Raw genomic sequence first — 25,510 nt, 5'->3', positions numbered from 1 at the left:
TACAAATGTGATATTATAACTGGTTCCTTCTAATACTGTCCTCTAATTTTGGGGAAAGTAACTTTCCTATATCATTAAGAATTTTTGTTCAGAACTGTCAAGTCAAAGAATGAGGATTCTCAGTGACCCCATTTCATTATTAAATGAGAGCATATCTAATGTGGGAACAAAATTCCTTTCCTCACAGAAGGCAAACCTAACATACCAATGAATCTTAGACCAGTGTCTAACTAAAAGGACTCTACTCAGGATTCAATCCTGGATACATACAGAATATCTTGATCAAATGGAATTCAACTTTCTGCTGCAAGTAAGTCACAACCGGACTACCTCTTCTGTGGAGAGGGAACATATATCTTCAGATACAGGTGGTGGGGCATGAGTCTGTTTCTTCTCTGCACACACAATCAAATGAGGACAAGGCTACCTGATGCATCTTTAATAAACAGGAAGAAACAGGGTGGTGGCTGCTTTGGCTGGCCTTCTCCACATGCATGAGCAGGCACAAGGTGAAACCAGCAAGGGAGCTACCACAAGAATTCCTCATTCTGGTCTTTATGACAAGGAAGAAAGTCATAAAAAAAAATTTTAAAAATTCAAGTTGCAGAAAGTTAATTATGCCAGTCCAAGAAGACACATTCTTAGATGTATCCTCAGGACATTCGCTTTCATCCACAAGGACAGTCCCCAGCCTAATGAACCACATAAGAATGGAGAGTCAGAGGTTATGGAACGCTTTGGGGAAATGACATGGTAACATAAAAAATTATCAAACATATGTACATGAGACATAGCAATATACTCTTTGAAAGAAAATACTGAGAAGGAAAAATATTATGATGTTAGATACATTATATAAAAGAGAAAACAATTTGGAAACAGCCAAAACAGATTAAGTGCAATTCTTATTGAAATAATAAACAGCTCAAATAACCAGGAAGATTATAAAACATGAAAAATATTCACAAATCAATGTAAAAATTTATAGTTATTCAATTAAAGAAATATTTAAAAGCAATTAACTTAGAACAAATAAAATCAATAGAATATCATTCTACACTATAAAAATACCCTAAAACAAGAACTTATTAAGGTAAGAAATGGAAAGCAAGTTTTACCTTGAGCTAGTCTCTCAAGTCGTTTTCCATGCTCTGGGGGTATAGCATACCTAAAATATTAAAACATAAACAGAAATTTTAAATTTATAACATTTCAACTAGTATCCTAAGGATAACTATTCCTAAATAATGTAATTTTAAAAAGGTCGTTTTAAAATCTGAAAATTACAATGTTCTTTGGGAGAAAATATAAATGTTGGTATAATAATTTTTTAAAAATTAAATTCATTAAAATCCATTTTAATGAACCAAACTGAGATTAGAAAATCAATCACAAGCTATATCCCTTAGACTCTGAATGCAAGAAAAATAAACTCATAAATTACCTATTTAAATGTTGTATCCCAGCATCTCAAATACATTTTAAAGATTAAGGGGAAAAGACCCAGGTCCAGTGAAATACTTAAGTCAAGGGGAATTCCTTGCCAAATTCCGTGCCCTGTCTCACAGCACTCCAACTCCCTATCTCTAACCTATTTTTAGGTAGGTTTTTTGCTGTGAGGTTATTTAGTTTTGACTTTAATTTTCAAGAGATTATGGGTACTATCTTTTTAACTTTTAAGATATTTCTATTGACAACAAGACAAAAAAATTATTATACCGACATTTATATTCCCCAAAGAACATTGTAATTTTCAAATTTAAAAAAAAGTTACCAGCCTTAATAATAACTTATATTTATGAATTTGTGACTTTTTAAAAATCTTGATCATAGCAATAATTTTTCAGCCTTGAAGAAATACTCATTTCTAATTCCTGATGTTTTCAAAAGTAAGGTCCTTGAAATTATTTACTATGGAGTTACTAACAAGTTTTTAAAATAGTAATCTCATAATATCCTATAAAATATCTAAATTTTAAAAAGCTAATTTAATGAGGAAATTTATAGATATTGAGAATAAGTTTAAATGATCATTTAATGTTTTAAATAAAAGATATATTTTTTAAGTCCTACCTTTCTCATGTTTACTATCTTAATATCCATAAAGTACAAGTTATATTTTAACTGAAGTAACTTATCTAAATGTATTTAACATCACACTTGGTTGCATTAATGCCACTGATAACATATGCAAAACTTAATTGGATCCAATATAACTAGGCAATTCAGTAAGAGAAAACTCAACCATATATCCTGTTCCTTAAGGCACAGCTAATGAAATTATTCCAACTGAACTGAAGAGATAAAATTTTAGCATAGCTAAATTACAATAACCCAATGTACACTTAAGTCTTCTTTTTCCCAGTTTTTAATCCCTGGTTTACATTTTGAATATACCCAGAAAAGGAAAATAGAATATATGCATATATACATGTGAGCTCACAGTCAAGATGATAATTTCCATCACACACATACACATGCACACGCGTATCCCACTGATATACAGCAGGTTATGTCCATAGAGAGTTGGATGTAAATGGAGATGTTATATATCCAGACTCATTTTTCTAAAAAGTCTGTAAAGTTAAGGTTTCTCAATCTGAAATTTAAACTACTGTTCAGAGAAAAAATAAATATATTCATCTGACAAAGGACAAGGGAAACAGTAAGGCAAGATGGTTCTATCCTAACTCTGATCTTTGGTTTACTCCTTCTAGGATCTGAATCATATGTATTCACTTTTCTTTTACCTATACACTCAGGCAGTCCTTCTCAATCTAGTCATATAAATCCTTTTCTACCAGTGTACTATTTCCCAGTTACTATAGGCTAAATGATTTCAATTGATTCTACTTTTCTTCTTAAGATTTAAGACAGTATCTCAGTCTACTTCCAAATTCTATAAAAGATCCAGTTTGTGTTAAGATCATAAATTAATATGGATGCCAGGCTCAGTGGTGGATGCCTATAATTTCAGCAGCTTAAAAGGCTGAGACAATAGGATCCCAAGTCAGAGGCCACTCTGGGCAACTTAGTGAGACCCAAGCAACTTAATGAGACCCTATTTCAAAAAATAAAAAGGACTATGAATGTAGCTCAGGAGTGAAGCATCCCTGCATCCAATCCTCAGTACCAAAACTAGAAACAAAAACAAAATATCCTTATGGATAACCAACCCTTGCTATAATAGCTTTGGAAATCATACAAGGATGAAGACTTCCTTCCAATCACTGCCTCCACACAGGAAGATACATTTCCCAAGTAGAACCACACCCTCACCCAGAAAGCCACTCTGTAATGATATCCACTAAAGCACAAAAGCATGAAAACAAATAGAACACTCCCTGCCCTGTTGTAGACATTATCTTGCTCAAACCCATTCATCTCCATGTTTATGCCTATGAAATACTTTGCATGGTTCTGAATGTATTACCAACCTATGCTTTGTTGGATAATATTTAAATAATAGCCACATGGCTGCATAATGTTTCATTCAAAAATAATTTACAATGTTCCCTAAATAAGCCCAAGGTCTTGCCCCAGAGTCTGAAAAGGACAGTCAAACCTGATAATAAGTAATAATTGCAGTCACATGCAAAGTAATTATCAGATGGTACTACTCTTCTGTGCATAAGCAGATGCAACATGATAAAGGAACTAGGAAAGTATAGTTTACATTTTTAGGGATTCACCCAAGAGTCAAATCAATTAGTTTCTCATGGTAAACAATAAATTCAGACAGCTACTCCACTCAGTAGTCACAAAGCAATATTCACACACATATAAAACCTTGTTCACACCTTATGACAACTACTTTAAGTAATTATCTCACTCTGCCAATAAAGCCCAAGGGAGTATAAAAACAATTTGTTGTCTGCATACAAGTCACAGGGCTAGAAGGGTCCTTAAAGATAATCTAGTTCACTGCTTCTAAACATTTTTTGTTTGGTTTTTGTTGTTTGTTTTTCTTTTGATTATTTCTGTTCACGTCATTACCAGGACAGAATCTAACACCTCCTATTACCAGCAATAAAGGGCAACTGGGAGAATGAAGAACAACATAGACTCATATCCCTTGGGGATGGGGAACCTAGCATACTCTGAAAACAAGCACCCTAGGTGATTCTGACAGGGCAACAGATGGGGAAGACAGAATAAATCTTCTAATTACCTCATCCAAGGATCTAGGGAATGACTTCCCCACAATCTCCCTGATGCCTCAACCTGCTGATCAATCCCCTCACCTCTTCTGGAGGAAGGATCTGTAATATGCCAGAGGTATTATTTAAAGATTTTTCTTAAGATTTTCTTTCATTAATACCACAAGGAATAACTTAAGTCAGAATGCTAAACAAAAGAATTCATATAGCACTTTCAAACTAGAAAGCAACATGGCTTCTACAGCTGCAGATTTGTGTAGTCCTTGCCTGCAGGTACCTGACTTTCATTTCAGAGCTCCCCAAAGGACTCCCAGTTTTCTCTGAAACAGCAGCCCTGAAAATCCAACCGCGGCACTACTTCATGGGTAACCACAGCAATCTGAAACCAAACCATTACAATCTGCTTCAATCACACCAAAGAATGAACAGAAGGAAAGATGAGGCAAGAAAACAGCAAGATGCAGACATCTGCATGTGTTTTCCAAGCACCATCCTCTCCAGAGTGGAATGTTCATTTCGCAAGAACTGAGAAAACCATCTGAGATCTTACACAAGACACTTAACCACTGATAGATCTTATCTATCTCACAGAACAACACTAAAAGGATCAAATGCTATGTTTAGCAGCTCATTATTTAATGACAGGTACAAGGCAATGAATGAGGTGAGCCTGACCTGCTGACCCAGGAAATCAGGAATACATTCAAGAAAAACTGGTTCAAACAATCACATCACCAGAGCTAAACAGGCACATTAAAGGCTGATTATAATTTGAAGATTCCAGTAGAGTAGCCCACCTAATCAATACCCAAGTTATATTTGTCAACCTTTTACTTATTTTTTGGAGTTCTCATGCATTTGCCTGCATCTCCCTGTCCCCACTCCCACCACCCTGCATTTGCCTGCAACATCCTGCTCCCTATCACACTGATTACCACTGCAGCCTCCGAAGCAGTCACTCTGCCTCTAGCCTTGACTTCTCTATCCAGGAACCCTGACCAGAGTACTTATACTTTAGTTCTTCTTTCCACCCCCATTTCCAGTCCTGCTGAAAATCTATCTAGCAGGAAGACCTGGTGACTAAGTAGAGGCACACTGGAGGTATATATGCAGATGGAGTAAACAATCTCAGTCAGAGGATCTCAAGTTCTATGCCCCTGACATCACCTAATATTTCTATGAAAGTTTCCCATTACCTCAGAAGTTTTCAACATACACAAGATTATATTCATGATCTCCCCTTTTAAGCTGGATCACTCTCCTAGCATTTCAACTTTGGTTCATAGCTCCATTGTCCTCTTGCCTTCCAAACTAGAAATGTTAAAGACACCTCCTTATTTCTCATCCTCTCTGCAAAACTGCCAGTAACAAAACCTATTCATTCTACCTCTTCAAAATCTCATATTCAACTCTCCCTGCAGCGCTGCCCCAACTTCAAAATTTCTCAGCCTGGACTAGACTATTGTCATAACTGAACTTCCTATTGTATCTCTCTCTGGGTGGCTACAGTTCTCATATTAGTATCACAGCATTAAAACCTTTATTCCTCACTTTCTGGCATTCCAGATTCCCCAACTTTCCAAACATGCACACTCTCTCCCAGTAGGCTGGACTACAAATTCTTCTGTCACTGAACGATTCTACCTAACCTCTCACCTCAAAGAGGCCCCTCTGCCTCAGATTCCACATCCTTGGAGTTTTCTTTGACCATTATAAGTCTCAGGAACCTCACCCATTTTTTTCCTCCTGGAGCTCTTCAATTCAATTTTTGATATAGCATTTATGATCTACTACTTTCCAAAGTTAGACTCTGTTGAATGTGCATGAATCATTTTTGTCTTGACAGGTACTGTATTCTGTAGGGAAAAGAAGACCTACCATCTCCTAGAAAGGTTCCCATAAATTATCCTTTGTAGCATACCTTGTATAGTGAATGTCTGGTCCACAGTCAGGCACTTAATTACTTGCCACAGTCACTCTATTATGTGGCTTAACCTAAATTCTTTCAGGACATGGATATATCTCCTGCTTTTCTGTACCTCTTGAAAACCATCAAATAAAATGCCTACCATTATATATCCTCAACTATATAACCAATTTATTAAAGAAATTAATAATTGTTCATTTAACTTTTTTGAAAGTGTTTTGCTTCAGATACAATGAATAATGCCAACAGTTCTGCTAACATGAAAACCTATGAATCACTAAAGTAAACTATGAATACACTAATTAGATATGCATGGGTAATGTTTAATGTAAAGTCAAAGTCTTATGTCCTTTTAAAATATATATTCATTTGGAAGATCAAAGAAAAAACAGATCCCTCTAAGCATATCTTTGGGCAGTTTACCCCAAAAAATGGACCAAAAATTATATTAGTCTAGAGACTGCAATACAAATTCTAACATCTAAATGAAAATAGGCTGATACTACAAACTGTCAGTAAGTAATGCTATGCTTTTCAAAGCATTACTAGATCCATTTCCCTGATTCAGATTTTCTCCTTTCAAGATTACTATTCAAGGGCCGGGAATGTGGCTCAATGGTACAAAGTTTCCATAGCACACATGAGGCCCTGAGTTTCATCAGCCTCTTACTTGTGTAGTAGTATTATTCAAAGAATATCTCCTATTTCTAAGATTAATCCCCAAAACCACCCTGGGACTATCGATAATGTTCTCTCCTACCCAGACCTCTCACATTGCTCAGTCAAAAGCAGCCACCACAGACCCTTCTGATGCTCACACCAACAGGTGTGCTGGCACCTCCCACTGGGCCAGGTCCTATGACATCCATGACCACAGAGAGGATTGCCCATTCCAGGTCTAATCACATTTAGGCAGATCAATCCTGAAACAAGGCTGTCCTCTGCTCCAAAGGCTGTGTGAAGAGGCCCTTTCCTCCTTTGTTTATATTTCTCCTTTTTTGTTGTTGTTGTTCTTGTTGGTTGGTTGAGGTTTTTTGTTTGTTTTTGTTTTTTAATACTGGGGATGGAACCCAGGGACACTCTACCAACACTTTTTATTTTATTGTTGAGACAGGGTCTGGCCTCAAACTTGTGATTCTGCCTCCCAGTCGCTGGATCACAGGAGTGCACCACTGCACCCAGCTACAATTCTTCGTGTTGCTGTTTTTATCACAGCTATCCCCTGTGAAGAATCAAGCTCACAACCTCAAGGACAATTTTTAACAGATAATAGCTCTAAGATGACTCCTCCCTCTCTTACTGGCATAAGCTTGTGTGCCTGAATTACCTTACACAGTTACTTCTTTAAAGGTTTTATAAAACTCTGCTGTATACCCATCCAGTCCTGGGCTTTTCTTGGTTGGTAGTCTTTTGAATGCTTCTTCTATTTCATCCATTGATATTGGTCTGTTCAAATTGTGTGTATCCTCCTGACTCAGTCTGGGCAAATCATATGACTTAAGAAATTTATCGATGTCTTCACTATCTTCTATTTTATTGGAATATAGGTTTTCAAAATAATTCCTAATTATCTTCTGTATTTCTGTAGTATCTGTAGTGATATTGCCTTTTTCATCCTGTATGTTAGTAATTTGAGTTCTCTCTCTTCTTCTCTTCGTTAGCATGGCTAAGGGTTTGTTGATCTTATTTATTTTTTCGAAGAACTTTAAGTTTTGTCAATTTTTTCAATAGTTTCTTTTGTTTCAATTTCGTTGATTTCCACTCTGATTTTAATTATTTCTTGCCTTCTGCTACATTTGCTGTTGTTTTGCTCTTCCTTTTCTAGGGCTTTGAGATGAAGTGTGAGCTCATTTATTTGTTGGTTTTTTTCTTTTTTTGAGGAATGACCTCCAGGTGATGAATTTTCCTCTTAAAACTGCTTTCATTGTGTCCCATAGATTCCGATATGTTGTGTCTCTATTTTCATTTATCTCTAAGAATTTTTTGATTTCCTCCTTTATGTCTTCTGTAACCCATTGATCATTCAGTAACATATTGTTCATTTTCCATGTGACGTAGGATTTTTCCTTCCTTCTTTTATCATTGATTTTAGTTTCATTCCATATGATCAGATAAAATGCATGGTATTATCTCCACCCCTTTATATTTACTGAGGGTTGCCCTATGGCATAATATATGGTCTATTTTTGAGAAGGATCCATGTGCTGCTGAGAAAAAAGTATATCCACTTGAAGATGGTTGATATATTCTATATATTTCAGTTAAGTCTAGGTTATTGATTGTGATATTGAGTTCTATAGTTTCTTTATTCAACTTTTGTTTGGAGGATCTGTCCAATGGTGAGAGAGGTGTGTTGAAGTCACCCATAATTATTGTGTTGTGGTCTATTTGATTCTTGAACTTGAGGAGAGTTTGTTTTATGAACATTGCAGCACCATTATTTGGTGCATAAATATTGATAATTGTTATGTCTTGTTGGGGAATGGTTCCTTTTAACAGTATATAATGTCCTTCCTTATCCCTTTTGATTAACTTAGTCTTGAAGTCGATTTTTTTCGCTATGAGGATGGCCACCCCTGCTTGCTTACGAGGACCGTGTGCATGGTATATTTTTTCCAACCTTTCACCTTCAGCCTGTGTATGTCTTTTCCAATCAGATGTGTCTCCTGGAGGCAGCATATTGTTGGATTTGTTTTTTTAATCCATGTTACCAGCCTATGACGCTTTATTGGAGAGTTTAAGCCATTAACGTTTAGAGTTACTATTGATATATGGTTTGTACTTCCAGCCATGTTTGATTATTTATTTTTTTTTAATTTAGTATGTTTCTCCATGATTAGCTTTCCCCCCACCCTCTGTCTTTACTGAGGTACTTTCCACTGTTGGTTTTGGTTATTGTTTTTCATTTCTTCCTCGTGTAGTGTTTTGCTCAAGATGCTTTGCAATGCTGGTTTTCTGGCTGCAAATTCTTTTAACTTTTGTTTATCATGAAAGATTTTTATTTCATTGTAGTACCTGAAGCTTAATTTTGCTGGATACAAAATTCTTGGTTGGCATCCATTGTCTTTCAGTGTTTGAAATACATTGTTACAGGATCTTCTCGCTTTCAGCATCTATGATGAAAAATCGGTTGTTAACCTTATTGGTTTACCCCTGAATGTAATCTGCCTCCTTTCTCTTGTAGCTTTTAATATTTTCTCTTTGTTCTGTATATTGGATATCTTCATAACAATGTGTCTTGGTGTTGGTCTACTGTGATTTTGTATGCTCGGTGTCCTGTATGCATCTACAATTTGTATATCCATTTCTTTTTTTATTTCTGGAAAGTTTTCTATAATTATTTCATTCAGCAGGTTGCTCATTCCCTTGGTTTGAACCTCTATACCTTCCTCTATCCCGATCACTCTTAAGTTTGCTTTTTTATGTTATCCCATACCTCTTGGATGTTTTTCTCGTGATTTTTTACCAGCCTTTCTGAGTTGGCTAGACTCTTTTCAAGATGATATATTTTGTCTTCATTATCTGACGTTCTGGCTTCTACATGCTCCACTCTGTTAGTGATACTCTCATTTGAGTTTTTAATTTGGTTTATAGTTTCCTGCATTTCTAGAATTATTGTTTGATTTTTTTAATAATCTCTATCTCCTGATAAAGATGCTTATTTGCTTCTTTTATCTGTTTATGTAATTCATTTTCAATGTGTTCTTTCACTGTTTCAATTTGCTGTCTCATATCCTCTTTAAGGTTCCATTCCATCTGTCTAAGGTATTCCTTGAGTTCTTTATTTGACCATTTTTCTGATGCTTCTAGGTCCTCCTGAATATTTAGACTGTCCTGCATTGTTTGTACTCCTTTTCTTCCTTGCTTTTTCATGCTGCTCATGTTACTTCTTGTTCTGTTTGACTGCTGATTTACTGTTTACTCCTATAAATTTATTTGATGCTTGGGAGGAAAGGTATTAGAAGGGAAGGGAAGAAGTCACTGTCACATCAGGTTTCAATGAAGTTATCTCCTCCCCCACATTCTGGTGACATCAGTTCTCTGCCATGGTGGTATCCCATGCAAATGGCGACAGTTTGTTCCCTTTGCCGGGTGACCAATGCAACGGGTGGATCCTGACTGGCTCTCCCAAGCCCCGTCTCAATCCTGTGGCCACTGCCTATGAAGGCTTGGTTGGTATTAACCTCCTCAGGTTCAGAAGGGCTGACCAGTTGTTTCAGCGGGATCGTTTAGTGCTGAGTCACCGCGGTTTGTCTGCCAGACGCAGGCGAATGAGAGCTTGAATTCAGCCGATCCAGGCTCAGTGTGTGTTCTGAGAAGCCCAGACTGTTCCCCCCAGATCGACGTCAGCTCAGCATTGCCTAGTGAGCCTGAGCAAACAGCATTTAGACAGTTTATGACTCCCTATGCTCGCGCAGCTGAAGAGGTCAGAGACTTGATCTCTCCGCACCCGCCGCCATGCTGGAATCCCTTATACAGTTACTGAAGGGTTAAGCAGAGTTCCCTTGGATCTCTTCCCTGAACCTCCCGCATTTAGACACAGAGTCTGAAGAGAGCAGGGCAGAACTGAGCGGGGCAAGTCCCCAGGAGAGGGCTGGGCCTAAGAACCCTACTTGAGCAAAAGAGAAGATGCAAACATCTGCAAGGCAGCCCCCAACCCTGGCAGACAGGAGGCCAGGCAAGCTCCCAGAAGATCCCACCCCCTCACATGAACCAGGCAGGCAGCAGAAGATGCTGGGAATCATGAAGCCTGATTGGCTGATTAGCTGGCTGGCCAAGAGGCCACCTAACAGAAAGAATCTCCAGAACATATATTACTAACTCCCCATTCTCTCCTAAGGAAGCTTGGCTCCTGACAGGGTCCTTACCACCTTGGAAGGTCTATAGAAACTGCAGCCTCAAAATATGCCTCCATGGTGAATGGTGTGTACTGATCTTCCCAGGTCTTCAGAAAGGGCAATTTGCTCTGCCTCCCTCTACATGCAGCAAGCCCCAACCATTTTGATTTCTGGGTGCAGGGAAGGGAAGCCTACTTCACCCCTGAGGCAGGCAAATGGTTCCCACCATTCATCAGGGAGTTGGGGACACCCCAATGCTACCCACAGAACAAATGCCCAGGCCATCTCTATGTTCCACTGCTTCTTGCCCACAACAAAGTACCCCATATATCTCTTTACTGACATCCCTAGGTTTGAATGTGGGGAGTACTGGGGATTTAACCCAGATTAGCCTTGGAGAGCCCCCATTTCAAAGTTTAAAAAATAAATAGGGCTCCTCCATTTGGAGGAGCTCCACATGGCTCCTCCATGGTTAAGCTCAGCACCCTGGGTTCAAACTCCTGTTTAAAAGCAGGGAGAGGGGAGTTCAGTGAAATGGTAATGATGATCAATAAATGATTACAGCTCATCACAGCTACCATTTATTGAGCACACACAACCACCAGAGCTTATGCTAAGATATTATAATACAAGTTCTACTGCTGCCTCCATGTTACTAAGAAAGAAAACAAAGCTTGTAGGGATCACTTCATTTGAGCACAATGAATGATAAAGCTGGTCCGAACCCCAGATCTTCCTGACACCAGTGGCTAGAACGTGCTCTCCAGCCCATATACTATTCCTGTATCCCCTACAATTACCACAAAGATAGAAACAAGAATGAACTGATGGGGTTAGAGAAGCACATCTCTTCTCCAAAGACACAAGCATCCTCTATAATAATCAAGCACAAGACGGCAGCATTTTAAATGAATTGTAAACTGAAGGTACCAAGAACAAAGCTATAAATTACTATCTAAAAGTTTAAAAGGGATGCTGTTTTGTTTTATTTCATTTTATTTGGTTTTGATATTGTTACAAAAATGCTTCATAAATCAAATGTATTATAACTGTACTATATTTAATTAAAAAATCAAAAATTTCTGAAATATTTGTATATTTCCAATTAACTGTGTGAAAAAGAAGACTAAACAATGTGTGTTCCAATGCTACATTTTCACATTAATTATGGTGGTAAGTTTTAAAAGTTGGGCACTAATTTATTAAAGTTTAAGCACTAATATTTTAAATTAGAAAGTTTCAGTTCAATGGAAAATAGAACATTTCCTACTTAATTTTCTGTTATTAAAAATAAATGAATGTGAAAACAAAGTTATAACTCTAGAGATGCCAGGGCCACTTGCAGACGGGCCCTTCTGAGAAGGCCTCTATTGCCTTCACAAAGGAAGCTCCCTACACATCCAGTACTAAAAGGATTTTTCAAGTACTGTATGATCCAGGCAACTAACTTCCTTCCAAACTGCACTGCACACATCCTCCCCTACCCACCTCCAGGGATCCCAGGGTTTCCTGCAGGTGCCTTGGATGCAGTTGGTAAGGGAAAGCCTCCAGCCACACACAGTGGTCAGTCAGCTCTCCCTTTATTTTCTGTTTATATATTGAGTTTCTATAGAAATTTGCATTTATAGAATGTTTTAAAATCTCTGCACCAGGTCAATGTTTTCCTAAGCAGGGATCCATCACAGAAAACGTTTTCTGTTTATATATGTGTGTTCTGTGGTAAGATTAGATAGCACCAAAATTTTGCCAAGAACAAGAATTCTGTTATTGCTATAAAATACAGGGGTGACAAAAGTTATATGTTTAAACTGTAAGTTTCATAAAGACCATTTTGTCTTGTTTACTATGGTGTCATTGATACCTACCCCAGTTCCTGACACAGGTGTGGGCTCAATAAGAATTTAATGAATAAAATGAACAAAACTATAAATAACCAAACAGATGCAACAACAAGATGCTGATGTCAAACCAAAACCTTATGCAGACTAGGCAAGTGTTCTTTCACTAAGCCACATTCCCAGCCCTGGATCAAGCATTGATAAAACAAAATCTCTTCTATTTGGAAGAGATTTTTAAAGTATAATAACTTTAAAAATTGGTAATAAATTAAAAATATGCCCATTTGAAGCTGTATGTCCATATTAAATTTTTCCCAAGCTGGGCATGGTGGCACATACCTGTAATCCCAGAGGCTCGGGAGGCTAAGACCAAAGGATCTATAATTCAAAGCCAATCTAAGCAATAGGGAGATGCTAAGCAACTCAGTGAGTTGTTAAATCAAATAGGACTGGGGATGTGACTCAGTGGTTGAGTGCCTCCAAGTTCAATTCCTGCTACAAAACAAAAAAAGTTTCCCAAAGTAAATTTTTCCCAGAAAAAAAACTTTTGAGCTTATATAGAAATCTGAAGACAGTATCTTTTCCAAGTGACTATTATTCAAGTTATAATTATACTATCCATGAATAAGATAAAGAGGCTTAAAGGATTCCACTACAATTGTCTTACAAAGTGCCACCACTATTAACTCCTGGCATTGAAGCATTTTCAAGATTTCCTATGAATGAAGTTTAATCTTCAAGAGAAAACTACCTATACAGGTTGGAAATCTGTGAGAATTCAGGCTTTCAAAAGTGCACATCTTTCAAAGCAACCCAAACTACTAAAAAGAAGAAACTCACAGATTATATAAATAAAGGATACAGGCTCATAGCTTTAACCATTAAAATAAAATTAAAACAGTAAATGGACTAATCTTTCTTGTGATCCCTGACATGTTCTAAATAATGTCCATTAAGTCTTTTGTGATAGATAATATCTGCCCAAAGAAAATACTTTTTAAACCCCCACAAAAACTCTATTAAATTAACTTTTTTTTTTCCTTTTGGGGGCCAGGATAATCTGGTCAGAAATATTATTAGAGATCATGCAACTGACTGTTACATCCTCTCTGAAATACATATCATAAATAACACTCCACAAACATTATGCATAAATCCTTGAAATAAAACCACTGTGGTACCCACACAAGTGAGGAAAAAATTAATTCACAAAAATTGGACATATTTAATTTGAGATGCATTTTGAAAAGACTTCTGTGTCACATATGGATTGACAAACAAAATATAAAAGTAGCTAAAAATTTCTAACAATTTTATACAACTTCTAAGTTTTCCTATATTATTCAGACAGTTCTAATCAAAGCATCATACAGGATACACAACTATATTTTTCAATAGAATAATTTGGTGACATATACATAAAGCTAAACTGTAAGAATATTAATAAAGATTGAAAGACGCATGAAAGTGTGTGTGTGTGTGTATGTGTGTGTGTGTGTGTGTGTGTGTGTGTGTGTGTGTGTGTGTGTGTGTGTTTACAAGTTGCGACACCTAGTCTCTCAGGATACCTGTAGCAGTGCTCTGAAAAAGCTGGAAATTTCACTGGGGTACAAGATCGAAACATATGATTCTATAACTAAAGAACTCTGAGAAGACAGAACATAACAAGGTAGTAAAATTGACGATTGGTTCTATATAGATTACAAGAAAAAGGAGCAATGTTGTTTAAGCAGTTAGAAAAAAAAATAAACAATAGATTCTTGAGTTAAATCCAATGCAGAGATTTACTTCATCCTACTGTCTACAAGCAACAGTTATCAATCACTTGCTATATGCTTTCAAGAAAACTCAAGCAAATATGCATTTTAATAACTTTGATATCCTAAAATACACAGACACACATACACATAAACAGACACACACACACACACACACACACACACACACACACACCATCTGAAGCAAATATACCCACAGGATAGTTTTCAAATCTTAAAAAATGAATTAAGAGTCAAAGTAAGTTAATCAGTCTTCCTAAGATTTTAAGTAAATATTCAAACATTTATTTGGGACTTTTCTTTATCTTCTAGATCTGTAGGAGTAAGGTGAGTTTTTTTTTTCCTTATTTTTCTTTTTTGTTTTGTTTTAAGTTTTAGCTGTAGACAGACACAATACCTTTATTTATTTATTTATTTTTATATGATGTTGAGGATCAAACCCAGTTCTTCGCACGTGCTAAGCAATAACCACTGAGCAATAACTCCAACCCAGCATTACCCTTCTTAAGACTAAGGGCCTACCATAAACACAAACATGTAATGCTAATTGGGGCTTCATGTCCGGTTACAAGAGAAGCAGTCCTGTGACCCCTGTCCCTTCCTACATAGGCCTCAATGAATTCAAGAGAAGGATTCAAGCCAGGTCAAGGTGGAGACCTTCCCATGAGACAGCACCTTTGCTTTCTGGTGATAAAACTGGGAAAAGAGGAGTTAAGGTGAAGTATAAAGGCAACACTCTCAGAAAAGCAAAACCCAAGATCCAGCACAGCCTTATAATTCCCAATGGCTCTTGTGTTTCTGACCTTCCACAGCCATGAAACCCAATAAATTTTTGTTTTTGGCTAAACTGCCTCATATTGAGTTTCTATCTCAAGAACCAAGATAATCCCAACAAAATCTTCTCCATCTAGAGAAATACAATGCAGACATTATTTTTAAATGAATAGATTCCAAATAACACACAAAAAGGTATGATAAATAATTTTGAAATAAAAATTAGTTGCCCTGCACTTCTGAAGACTGAAGAGAACTGTTAAGACTTTAAAAGCTGGGCTTATACTCTGCCCTCTTCCCAATTTCAGATTCTTATCTAACAGGTTTGACAGACAACGTACCCTTAATTCCTGATGGACTAAATGGTTTCTGAAGGGTACCTCACTGGAGGGGACAGAATCTAAAATCTAACCAAAGAATCACCACCACCTATTCCCTAGAATGAGACAAAACTCATTCTTTTCAAAAATGCAGAGATTTACTTCTGACTTAAAGAACATTTCCAAGTAAAATAGCTAAAGAACAAATCTGAAGTACCAAAAAAATTAAATTGGGCCAGGGGTTTATCTCACCTGCATCTTCATAGGTATCCCGATCCCCATAACCTATCAATTATTACAAGATTTGAATCTAGCTACATATTTTCCAGGAAAAAAAAAATCTTCTTCTGCCATAGTTTTGTCCAGGGAAGAGAAAGAGAGAGAGTCAGATAAGAGAGGGGAAAGGGGCATACACATGTTTGTGGGGTTTTTTGTTTGGTTTTGGTTTGTTTGGTTGGTTGGTTGGTTGGTTGGTTTTTGTTTTTTTAGTTATACATAAAATCTCATTAAAATGAAGCTGACAAGATAGAAAAGAAACAAAAGCAGGCTTTCTTCTTCCTATTTCTTCTTTACTCTTCGGTTTTTCCTTTAAATCCACATGAAAGGTCAAACAAGTCTGAGTGCCAGCTGTAAGATTCACAAATAGCTAGATAAAATACTAAATGCCTTAAGTCTCAGAGTCTTCGTTTTATGATTGGAGGGAAAACTGACCAACCTAAGACATCTGCAGTCAGGGATTCCTGAAATGATTTCTTACTATGATTGACACATTTCCAGGTACCAATAAAAGAATGGCACTAAATTAAACGGAGTCACCAAAGACAAATGATTTACTTAACTCTACTCAACCATTCTTGAAAAGTAAGCTTCTAAAAACCGAACTCATTGGGGTCATAAAGGTAACTTGTATAAACCTATTTATAATCCTAGCTATAGAAGTACAATCATGAAGAAAGCCATTTTCATACACACTAAAGTCAAAGAATAAATTTTTATAAAACAACTATTAGATAGTATACATACAGTATACATTTTCTGAAAACTGCTATCCAAATAGCAAGATTAAACAGTCTAAAAAAGAAGGAAATATAGAAACATTGATAAGCCAAGAAAAATAATCTGTGAACTACCACATCTTCCATGGTAATTCACATGGCTAACAGCACTAATGCTTGCTTTCTATGAAATATACATTTATAAACTTGCATTAACCTGATTTTTTTCCTCTGAGAGTTACAAATTTGATTTGGCAATTTGTTTTCATTTGAATGTGTCTGTGGTTTTTTGTAAGTGCTGATGGTTTGAAATAAAAGAAAATGTCTTAAATGTCTAAGACCTCCCAGACGCCTCCTTTAAGACATTTGTGCTGAATCTACAATCTACAGGGATCCTCGGTACTGCAGCATGTGAATGTAAGCTGGTAGGCATGTATCTACTTTCAAGTCAGGCTCAGGATTAAGTAAAATGTGATCTATCTGATCAATAAATGTTTTTGCTTCTGATTATAAGTGTACTCTCATCCTCCTAAAAATATAGCTAATAGCTATTCATAAAATGTCATGCTTTGGGGGCATAATTTCCATATTTTTTTATTTCAATTAACAATATTATCTTTAAAATATACAAAAATAGGGCTGGAGATATAGCTCAGTTGGCAAAGTACTTGCCTCACATGTACATGGCCTTGAGTTCAATCCCCAGCACCGAAAAAATAAAAAAGATATATACATAAATAGTTGAAAAGTGGTAAGAATTAGTTATATAATTTACGCAATTAATATTTCAACTTAAAAGTACTTCTCTAGGGGCTGGGATTTTGGCTCAGTAGTAGAGCACTAGCCTAGCATGTGTGAGGCTCTGGGTTCAATCCTCAGCACCACATAAAAATAAAGAAATAAAATAAAGATATTGTGTCCAACTACAGCTAAAAAATAAATATTCAAAAAAAAAGTACTTCTAAACTTTAGTCTGATTCTTATATAGAACACAGATTTCTACAGAAAAAATAATTAAAACAAATCACTGTTAATTCCAAGAGTATTTTTTTCTACATAAAGCCTCAAAAGAGGGCTGGGGATGTGGCTGAAGCAGTAGTGCACTCGCCTGGCATGCGCGCAGCGCTGGGTTCGATCCTCAACACCACATACAAATAAGGATGTTGTGTCCACTAAAAAATAAATAAATATTAAAAATTCTCAAAAATAAAAAACCTCAAAAGAATATAGCTTTTACCATTATCCAACTAAACTTAATATCTGCAATTAGAATACATTACTGTGTTTCAAGTTAACAAGATTAGAGTAGAATGAAGGGAAGTTAATAAGTAAGGGATACTTAGTGCCCCTACTAACCTAATGTGTGTGTTGCCATTTCAATGCATCATTAAATATTATTAAGCTACTCATTCCTAAGTAATGCTCTGGTTTACATTTTTTAAAAAAAACTCAATGAATTCCGTAAGTAAGAGGATTTATTTAATGACTATTTGTTAAATATTTATGTGTCCCAGGATCCTGTCAGGTGCTATGCCAGGCACTAGAGACATGTTAGTGAATGAAACCTACAGGGCTCCTGCTCCAGGAATTCACATTTTAGATGATGAATATAAACATACAGGTCAATTTGGTGCCAAATAACTTTATTCATTCTTTTGAAAAAGAAGAAGGCTTGAAAATTCTACTTAACAATAAAATATTTAGTTGTAAGTAAACAGCTTCTCTAGGAGAAAGAGCGGGGAAGGGAGGGGAGGAGAGGGGAGAAAGTGGAAGTTATGGCAGCTAACAGAGTAGATACAGCCATGCTTCTAAGTTGTCCCAACTGCATATAGTGGCAAATAAACTTTATGCTTAAGTTGAGTTTCTGTCATTTAGAACTAGTAAGCCCTACTTATATAATATCTACAAGTTTCATGTTCAAACACTTCACACAATAAATATATTTCTTAAATTAATGCAACAAATGTTAGCACCTATTGAGCACTTATGATTCATGAGGAGTTGTGATATGTGTTTTGTACCCAGTTACCTTATCAGTTGGGTACCAGAACCATTTGAGTGTTTTAGGAAAGGAAATTGAGGCATGGATTATTTAACAATTGCCCAAGGTCACACACTCAGTAAAGAGTAACACATGACTCAACACTTGAGAGTTTGGTACAAAACCTGTGTGTCCTTAAATGTTATACAACACTAAACAAATGATTGAATAAAAACGAGCTGAACCGCATATGTATCCAAAAACCTAAGACAGTCAACTAACAAAATCTTAGGGTTTTTTAACAAAAAAATGCTGCACCTCATACTTAATTTTTCTAAAACCATCCACCAAAATCTTCTTTCATGATTCTAGACCTTTCTTTAGCTTAAGGTATGTTCTCTTATGAGAACATGTCTTTTTTCCTCTATAGAGCAAATCTCAAAAGTTTCTTCCTCACTGTATTTGTACCCAGACTGAAAAAGAAAGATTCAAGGTACTATCTGAATTCTGTATCTCAAGGCAATTAATGCTATCACACATGACACAAGAAACTATCATATATAACTTGGGTTTGGATTGTAGAATAGTGGTAGAACACTTGCCCAGCAATACCTGCGCCATGCAAAAATAAAGAAATCCAATATTTTATTTATCTTAAAACTCTCACTCTACTAGATATAGAGACATTTTGGCTAGTTCAGACTCCAAGAAACCATTATGACCCCCCAAAAAAAAGATCATTCATTTTCATAAAGTTATTAAAATAATAATAGGGATTATGAATATTGTTATAGTACCTACCAGTTTTCCAAGCACTTTTATATTCCGCATATCCCTGAACCTTCCTAGAAATACTGTAAATTGATAGAGAATAAATCATGCCTCCACTTGGCAGCTGAAGAAACTCATGATGAAAGAAGTATAGTGATTTGCCCTAAGTCATCCAGCTGGTAAGTGACAGATTGGGATTTTAAAACAGGTCTTCTGGCTCCAAAGTCAATATTCATTCCAAGAAAATAAATACTTTACCACTGGCTTCCAAAGCAGTTTTCTATCTGTTTACTCTAAGGATTCTTTTTCCTTTAAGTCTTTATGCCATGATGATGTTTAAATACATCATCAGCTCCTACAGTCTCTTCCATACAAACCTGTGTTCATGAACACTTTTTAAGCAAATCTACTATATGTAGTGGCTACTGAATACATGTTGCAAGGATTCCCCCTGGATCTGTACTTGATGCAGTGATAAAAAATCTCAGGAAACTTGGTATTCACAATAGTTACAATTCAGACAATATTCTTTATAAAATGTTCTGTTTCTGTGCCTGCTCTTAAACAGACTGATATAAAATAATTTAATACGTTCCTGACTCTATATAAGAATTATTACAGGGCAATCACTCCTACAGCCAGGCCCTGTGGGTCACATATCAACTCAAAGGAGTGGAAAAACATGAACCTCAACTTTAAGGCACCTGCAGGCAGGTTGCAGAGTGGTGGTAGTGAAAGAAAAGAGAGGAGATGATTATTACTACTAAGATAAAAAAAAAAAATACATGTGTAAGTGAGGGGCAACACATAGTACACATAGTTGAGAGTCTTCTCGCACAATCTAAGGTATACCCAGACAGAAAGATCAGCATTATCCAATTCAGGAGGAAATCACAAGTAGTCACATCCAGAACTTGTTGTCTAATGGTTTAAATGAAGAAAAGGAAGAAGCAGAGGTTAAATGCCAGCTTCTAAGGCTAGAGAGAAGACGACACACTGAGGGGACAGGTATATGAAACACAAGACAGGTCACCCACAGGGGAAAAGTAAAGGTTAACTAACCAGATGGATTCTTATCCAAGCTCTATAAAACATTAAAAAAAGAATTAACACCAATACTCCTCAAAGTACTTCATGAAATAGAAAAGGAGGAAACCCTTCCAAACTCATTCTACGAGGCTAGTATCACCCTGATACCAAAACCAGACAAAGACACATCAAGGAAAGAAAACTCAGACCAATATTCCTGATGAATATAGATGTAAAAATTCTCAATAAAATTCTGGCAAATCACATACAAAAACATTTAAAAGATAGTGCACCACAATCAAGTGGGCATCATCCTAGGGATGCAGGATTGGTTTAACATATGGAAATCAATAAACGTAATTCATCATATTAATAGACTTAAAAACAAGAATCAAATGATCATCTCAATAGATGCAGAAAAAGCATTTGACAAAATAGTGCACACCTTCATGTTCAAAACAGTAGAAAAACTAGGGATAGTAGGAACATATCTCAACATTGTAAAAATTATATATTCTAAACCTAAGGCCAGCATCATTCTAAATGGAGAAAAATTGAAAGTATTCCCACTAAAAACTGGAACAACACAAGGATATCCTCTTTCACCACTTCTATTCAACATCATCCTTGAAACTCTGGCCAGAGCAATTAGACAAAAGGAAGAAATTAAAGGGATACAAATAGGTAAAGCAGAACTCAAAACTATTCCTTTTTGCTGATGACATAATTCTATATCTAGAAGATTCAAAAAATTCCACCAAAAAACTTCTAGACAATGAATTCAGCAAAGTAGCAGGATATAAAATCAACACCCATAAATCAAATGTATTCCTATACATCAGTGATGAATCCACTGAAAAGAGAAATTAGGAAAACTACTTCATTCACAATCGCCTCAAAAAAATAAAATACATGGGAATCAATCCAGCAAAGGAGGTGAAAGACCTCTACAATGAAAACTACAGAACACTAAAACTTAAGAAAACCTCAGAAGATGAAAAGATCTCCTATGCTCCCAGATAGGGAGAATTAATATTGTCAAAATGGCCATACTACCAAAAGTGTTATACAGATTTAATGCAATTCCTATTAAAATCCCAATGAAATAGAAAAGGCAATCATGAAATTCATTGGGGGGGGGTGGGTTAAGCCCTGGAATAGCTAAAGCAATCCTTAGCAAGAAAAGTGAAGCAGGAGGCATCACAATACCAGACCTTAAACCATACTACAGAGCTATAGTAACAAAAACAGCATGGTATTGTCACTGAAATAGACTTGTAGACCAATGGTACAGAACAGAGGACACAGATACAAACCCACATAAATATGGTTATCTCATACTAGACAAGGGTGCCAAACACATGCACTACAGAAAAGATAGTCTATTTAACAAATGATGCTGGCAAAACTGGAAGTCCATCTGTAGCAATATGAAATTAAACCTCAATCTCTCACCCTGAAAAAAAAAATCAACTCAAAGTGAATCAAAGACTTAGGCACTAGAACAAAGACCGTGTGCCTAATAGAAGAAAAAATAGGCCCAAATTTTCACCATGTTGGCCTAGAATCTGACTTCCTTAACAAGACTCCTAAAGCACAAGAAGTAAAATCAAGAATCAATAAATAGGATGGATTCAAATTAAAAAGCTTCTTCTCATCAAAGGAAACAATTGATAACATGAGGAGAAAGCTTATAGATTGGGAGAAAAAACTTTGCCACATGCACCTACAATAAAGCATTAATCTCTAGGATATATAAAGAACTCAAAAAACTCCAAAAAAAACAAATAACACAATCAATAAATGGGCTAAGGAACTGAACGAACACTTCACAGAAGAAATACAACTGATCAACAAATATATTAAAAAGTGTTCAATATCTCTAGCAATTAGAAATACAAATCAAAACTACTCTTAAGATGTCATCTCACTCCTGTCAGAATGGCAATCATCAAGAATACAGGCAATAATAAATGTTGACGAGGATGTGGTGAAAAGGGTACACTCATATATTGCTGGTGGGACTGCAAATTGGTAGACCCACTGTGGAAAGCAGTATGGAGATTTCTCAGAAAATTGGGAATGGAACTACCACTTGACCCAACTATCCCACTCCTTGGTTTATATCCAAAGGACTTAAAATCAGCATATTATAGTGACACAGCCACAACAATGTTTATAGCAGCTCAATTCACAATAGCTAGACTATGGAACTAACCTAGGTGTCCCTCAATAGATGAATGGATAAAGAAAATATGGTATATTTACTCAATGGAATATTCCAGAGCTTTAAAGAAGAGTGGAATGATGACATTTTCCAGTAAAGGGTTGGAATTGAAGAATATCAGGCTAAGTGAAATAAGCCAATCTCACAAAACCAAAGGCCAAATGTTTTCTCTAACATAAGGTTGTTAATTAACAAGGTGGGGGACAGCAGGGAAGAATAGCATTACCTTAGATTAGGTAGAGGGAAGTGACGGGAGGGGAGGGAATATGAGGATAGGAAAGATAGTAGAATGAAACAGACATTATTACTGTGTGTGTGTGTGTGTGTGTGTGTGTGTGTGTGTGTGTGTGTGTGTGTGTGAGAGAGAGATTACATGACCAATGATTTTGCAACATGTACACTCAGAAAAATGAGAAAATATATTCAATCTATGTATGATATTTCAAAGTGCATAAATGCATTCTACTGTCATGTATAACTAATTAAAACAAAAAATTTTAAAATGTAAAGGTAGAAAAGAAAAACAGTGCACACGTAGGCAGACATACATACAGAACCTTGCATCATCACCTCATCACCCTCTCATTTGGTTAAGCAAATGAAAATATTCGTATGGGTCTGATCATAAACCACAAAGAGTACCGGAAGCCATTCTGCCTAAGCTTGTGATAACGTAGGTGAGGAAATGGTTCCCAGAAGTACAGTTGTTTGTCCAAAGCCACAAATGTTGGTGGCAGAATAAATATTAGAGACCTGGTTGGTGGTCTCTCAAGTCTAGGCTCTGCTACATCTACTGCCTGCTTTCCAGTATTTATATAATTTTGTATTACTCCTACCACCTTTTAAAGCTCACTTCAAATATAAAGTTTTGTAAAATGAATTTTAATAATAATAAAGTTTACCTCCAAATTATTTATCCTACATTAATATAATCTTTCAAAGATCTACTGGGAAATACCCTCAGAGCCATTTATATCACTCTTTTCCTAGAGTAGTTATCCTAGAAAATAGAATATAGATGAGTTGTCATAAGTCACTGCTGTTTATTGTTTTATCATTATACATAATGGTCAAGGTTAAAGATAATAGTGATAATATAAATCTATCCCTAAGGCATATAATGGAGTCTATATGCTTAATAGCTAATACTGAAAATATATATATTAACTAATGAAAACAATTATTCTTACTTATGAGCAGTGATAACTCTTTCCCAAAGACAATAGTCTCTACAATCAATCTTATCTTTGACTACAATATTCTTTCATAAGTGATCAAGAGTCAACAGTCTATTCCCAAGAACAGAAAAAACAATCATCATTCTAAATAAGAAAGCAGAGACTTCATCCAAACTCCCAATGTTAAAAATTCAAATTAATGTCCTCTTTAATTCTGACAAATCTCCAGGCAAGTTCTGCTACTAACTTTTCAGATTCCTTAAGCAAATTACAGAATACAAGAGCTCACATACTAGATTTTACAACAAACCCTCCAACAAATGCTCAAACAAGTACAAATTCCTAACAAATTATTTCATCTAAAAATACCTATCAATCCATGGACCTCAAAATGGTCTGCAGAAACTTTATATATACAAGTCACCACTGAATTTAAACTTTCTCAACAAAACCTAGGCAGAAAGGAATACAATCATTATAGCCAAAAACTTCCTTAAGCCTCACATAAATCTGAATCCACCAAATGAAAGAAGGAAAGCTCTTCAATATGTGCATAATGGGCAAATTTGAAAACTCATAAGCAAATGAATATTAAAGAAGGAACTTGCCAAGACTTGGGCTCTCCAAAGTGGAGATAATTAATGCTGTAGAGGTCCATGTCCTCGGTGTGCCACGCAAATGTGGTTTTCCACATTCCAAAATAAAGATAAGGGGTATTTACACCCTCAATAGAAATACCGCACTCTTCTTCAACCACATCCAAGACTGTATTTAGACGAGCTATGTTCCATTCATCCACACCCTAGAGAAGGAAGTGAAAGAAAGAGAAATCACATGTTAATAAACTAAGAAAGATAACATTTACTATTCAAAACTACCACCAGCCAATCATTATACAATATATTTTAATTCATAGAAAAAAATGAAATATATTATTATTCAAGAGCCACATATGTATATTCATTACTGCTAATCCAAAATTACTATCAACATCATGAACTTCTACATAACTACTTTTATAAAATGATAACAAGTAACTTCTTGATTCAAAATGGAAATGAAACTTGAGACCTGACTTCCCACTTGCTTCTAATAAAAAATTATTTCAAAGCAGGTGACCCAGTGTGTGATTTCTGTCTTTGGCATACCATTTTGTTTTGAGAGGCTAAATTTTCTTGTTTGTTTCTTTTCTATACATTAGTTTAAAGATCACATTCAATACCAAACATCATCTCAAGAAATCAGTAATAGAAGTTATCTTCTGTCATCCCTCATCCATGTAGCAATTGATATCATTTCCTAAAAACTACAAGCTATTTTTTTAATTGCAGTATTCAAAATCAAAGATTAATGTACTTATAGTGATCCTTCAATTAAACAGTAACCTTAGAGTTGAAGAGAAAAAAATATAAAAAGGGGCTTTAGATGTGGTTCAGTGGTTAATACCCCCCAACCCCAGTTCAATCCCCAGTAGGAAAAAATTAAAAATTAAAAATAAACCAATGGATACACAACCTCTGGAAAATAAAAACATAAATTCTTAAAACTGAGGTATAAATACTCTACTATTTTCTAGTAAATCTTGCCAGAAAGCTTCCCAAAAGCCACTATCAAACATGTGAGAAGTGATTAAAAAAAAAAAAAGCTTTGAAGTTGTGCTGACGTTTTCCCCAATGATGGGCAAATAACCCACT

The 25,510-nt window shown here is 35.9% G+C and overlaps 1 protein-coding gene across 9 annotated transcripts in view; it reads right to left on the bottom strand.

The window, feature by feature from the left end:
* Kdm4c (lysine demethylase 4C) overlaps positions 1–25,510 on the bottom strand; it is a 382,463-nt gene that overhangs the window by 277,188 nt on the left and 79,765 nt on the right. For 7 of the 9 annotated variants that reach the window (XR_005733943.2, XM_040285752.2, XM_078047622.1 and 4 more), the window contains 2 exons: positions 24,425–24,618; positions 1,119–1,168 (listed from right to left, as the gene is read on the bottom strand). Coding sequence is in view for 6 of the 9 variants with exons in the window: in XM_040285752.2 (XP_040141686.2) it covers positions 1,119–1,168; positions 24,425–24,618 (244 nt within the window). In the remaining 3 variants the exon portion in view is untranslated. Of the gene's footprint in view, positions 1–1,116; positions 1,169–24,424; positions 24,619–25,510 lie in introns of those variants that run through there. The other 2 variants (XR_013438119.1, XM_040285751.2) reach the window with 2 other exon arrangements.

The sequence above is a fragment of the Ictidomys tridecemlineatus genome, chromosome 4 (genome assembly GCF_052094955.1).
Source record: "Ictidomys tridecemlineatus isolate mIctTri1 chromosome 4, mIctTri1.hap1, whole genome shotgun sequence".
NCBI lineage: Eukaryota > Metazoa > Chordata > Mammalia > Rodentia > Sciuridae > Ictidomys > Ictidomys tridecemlineatus.
Note: the sequence above shows the minus strand (reverse complement) of the source record. Positions and strands in the feature narration are given on the sequence as shown.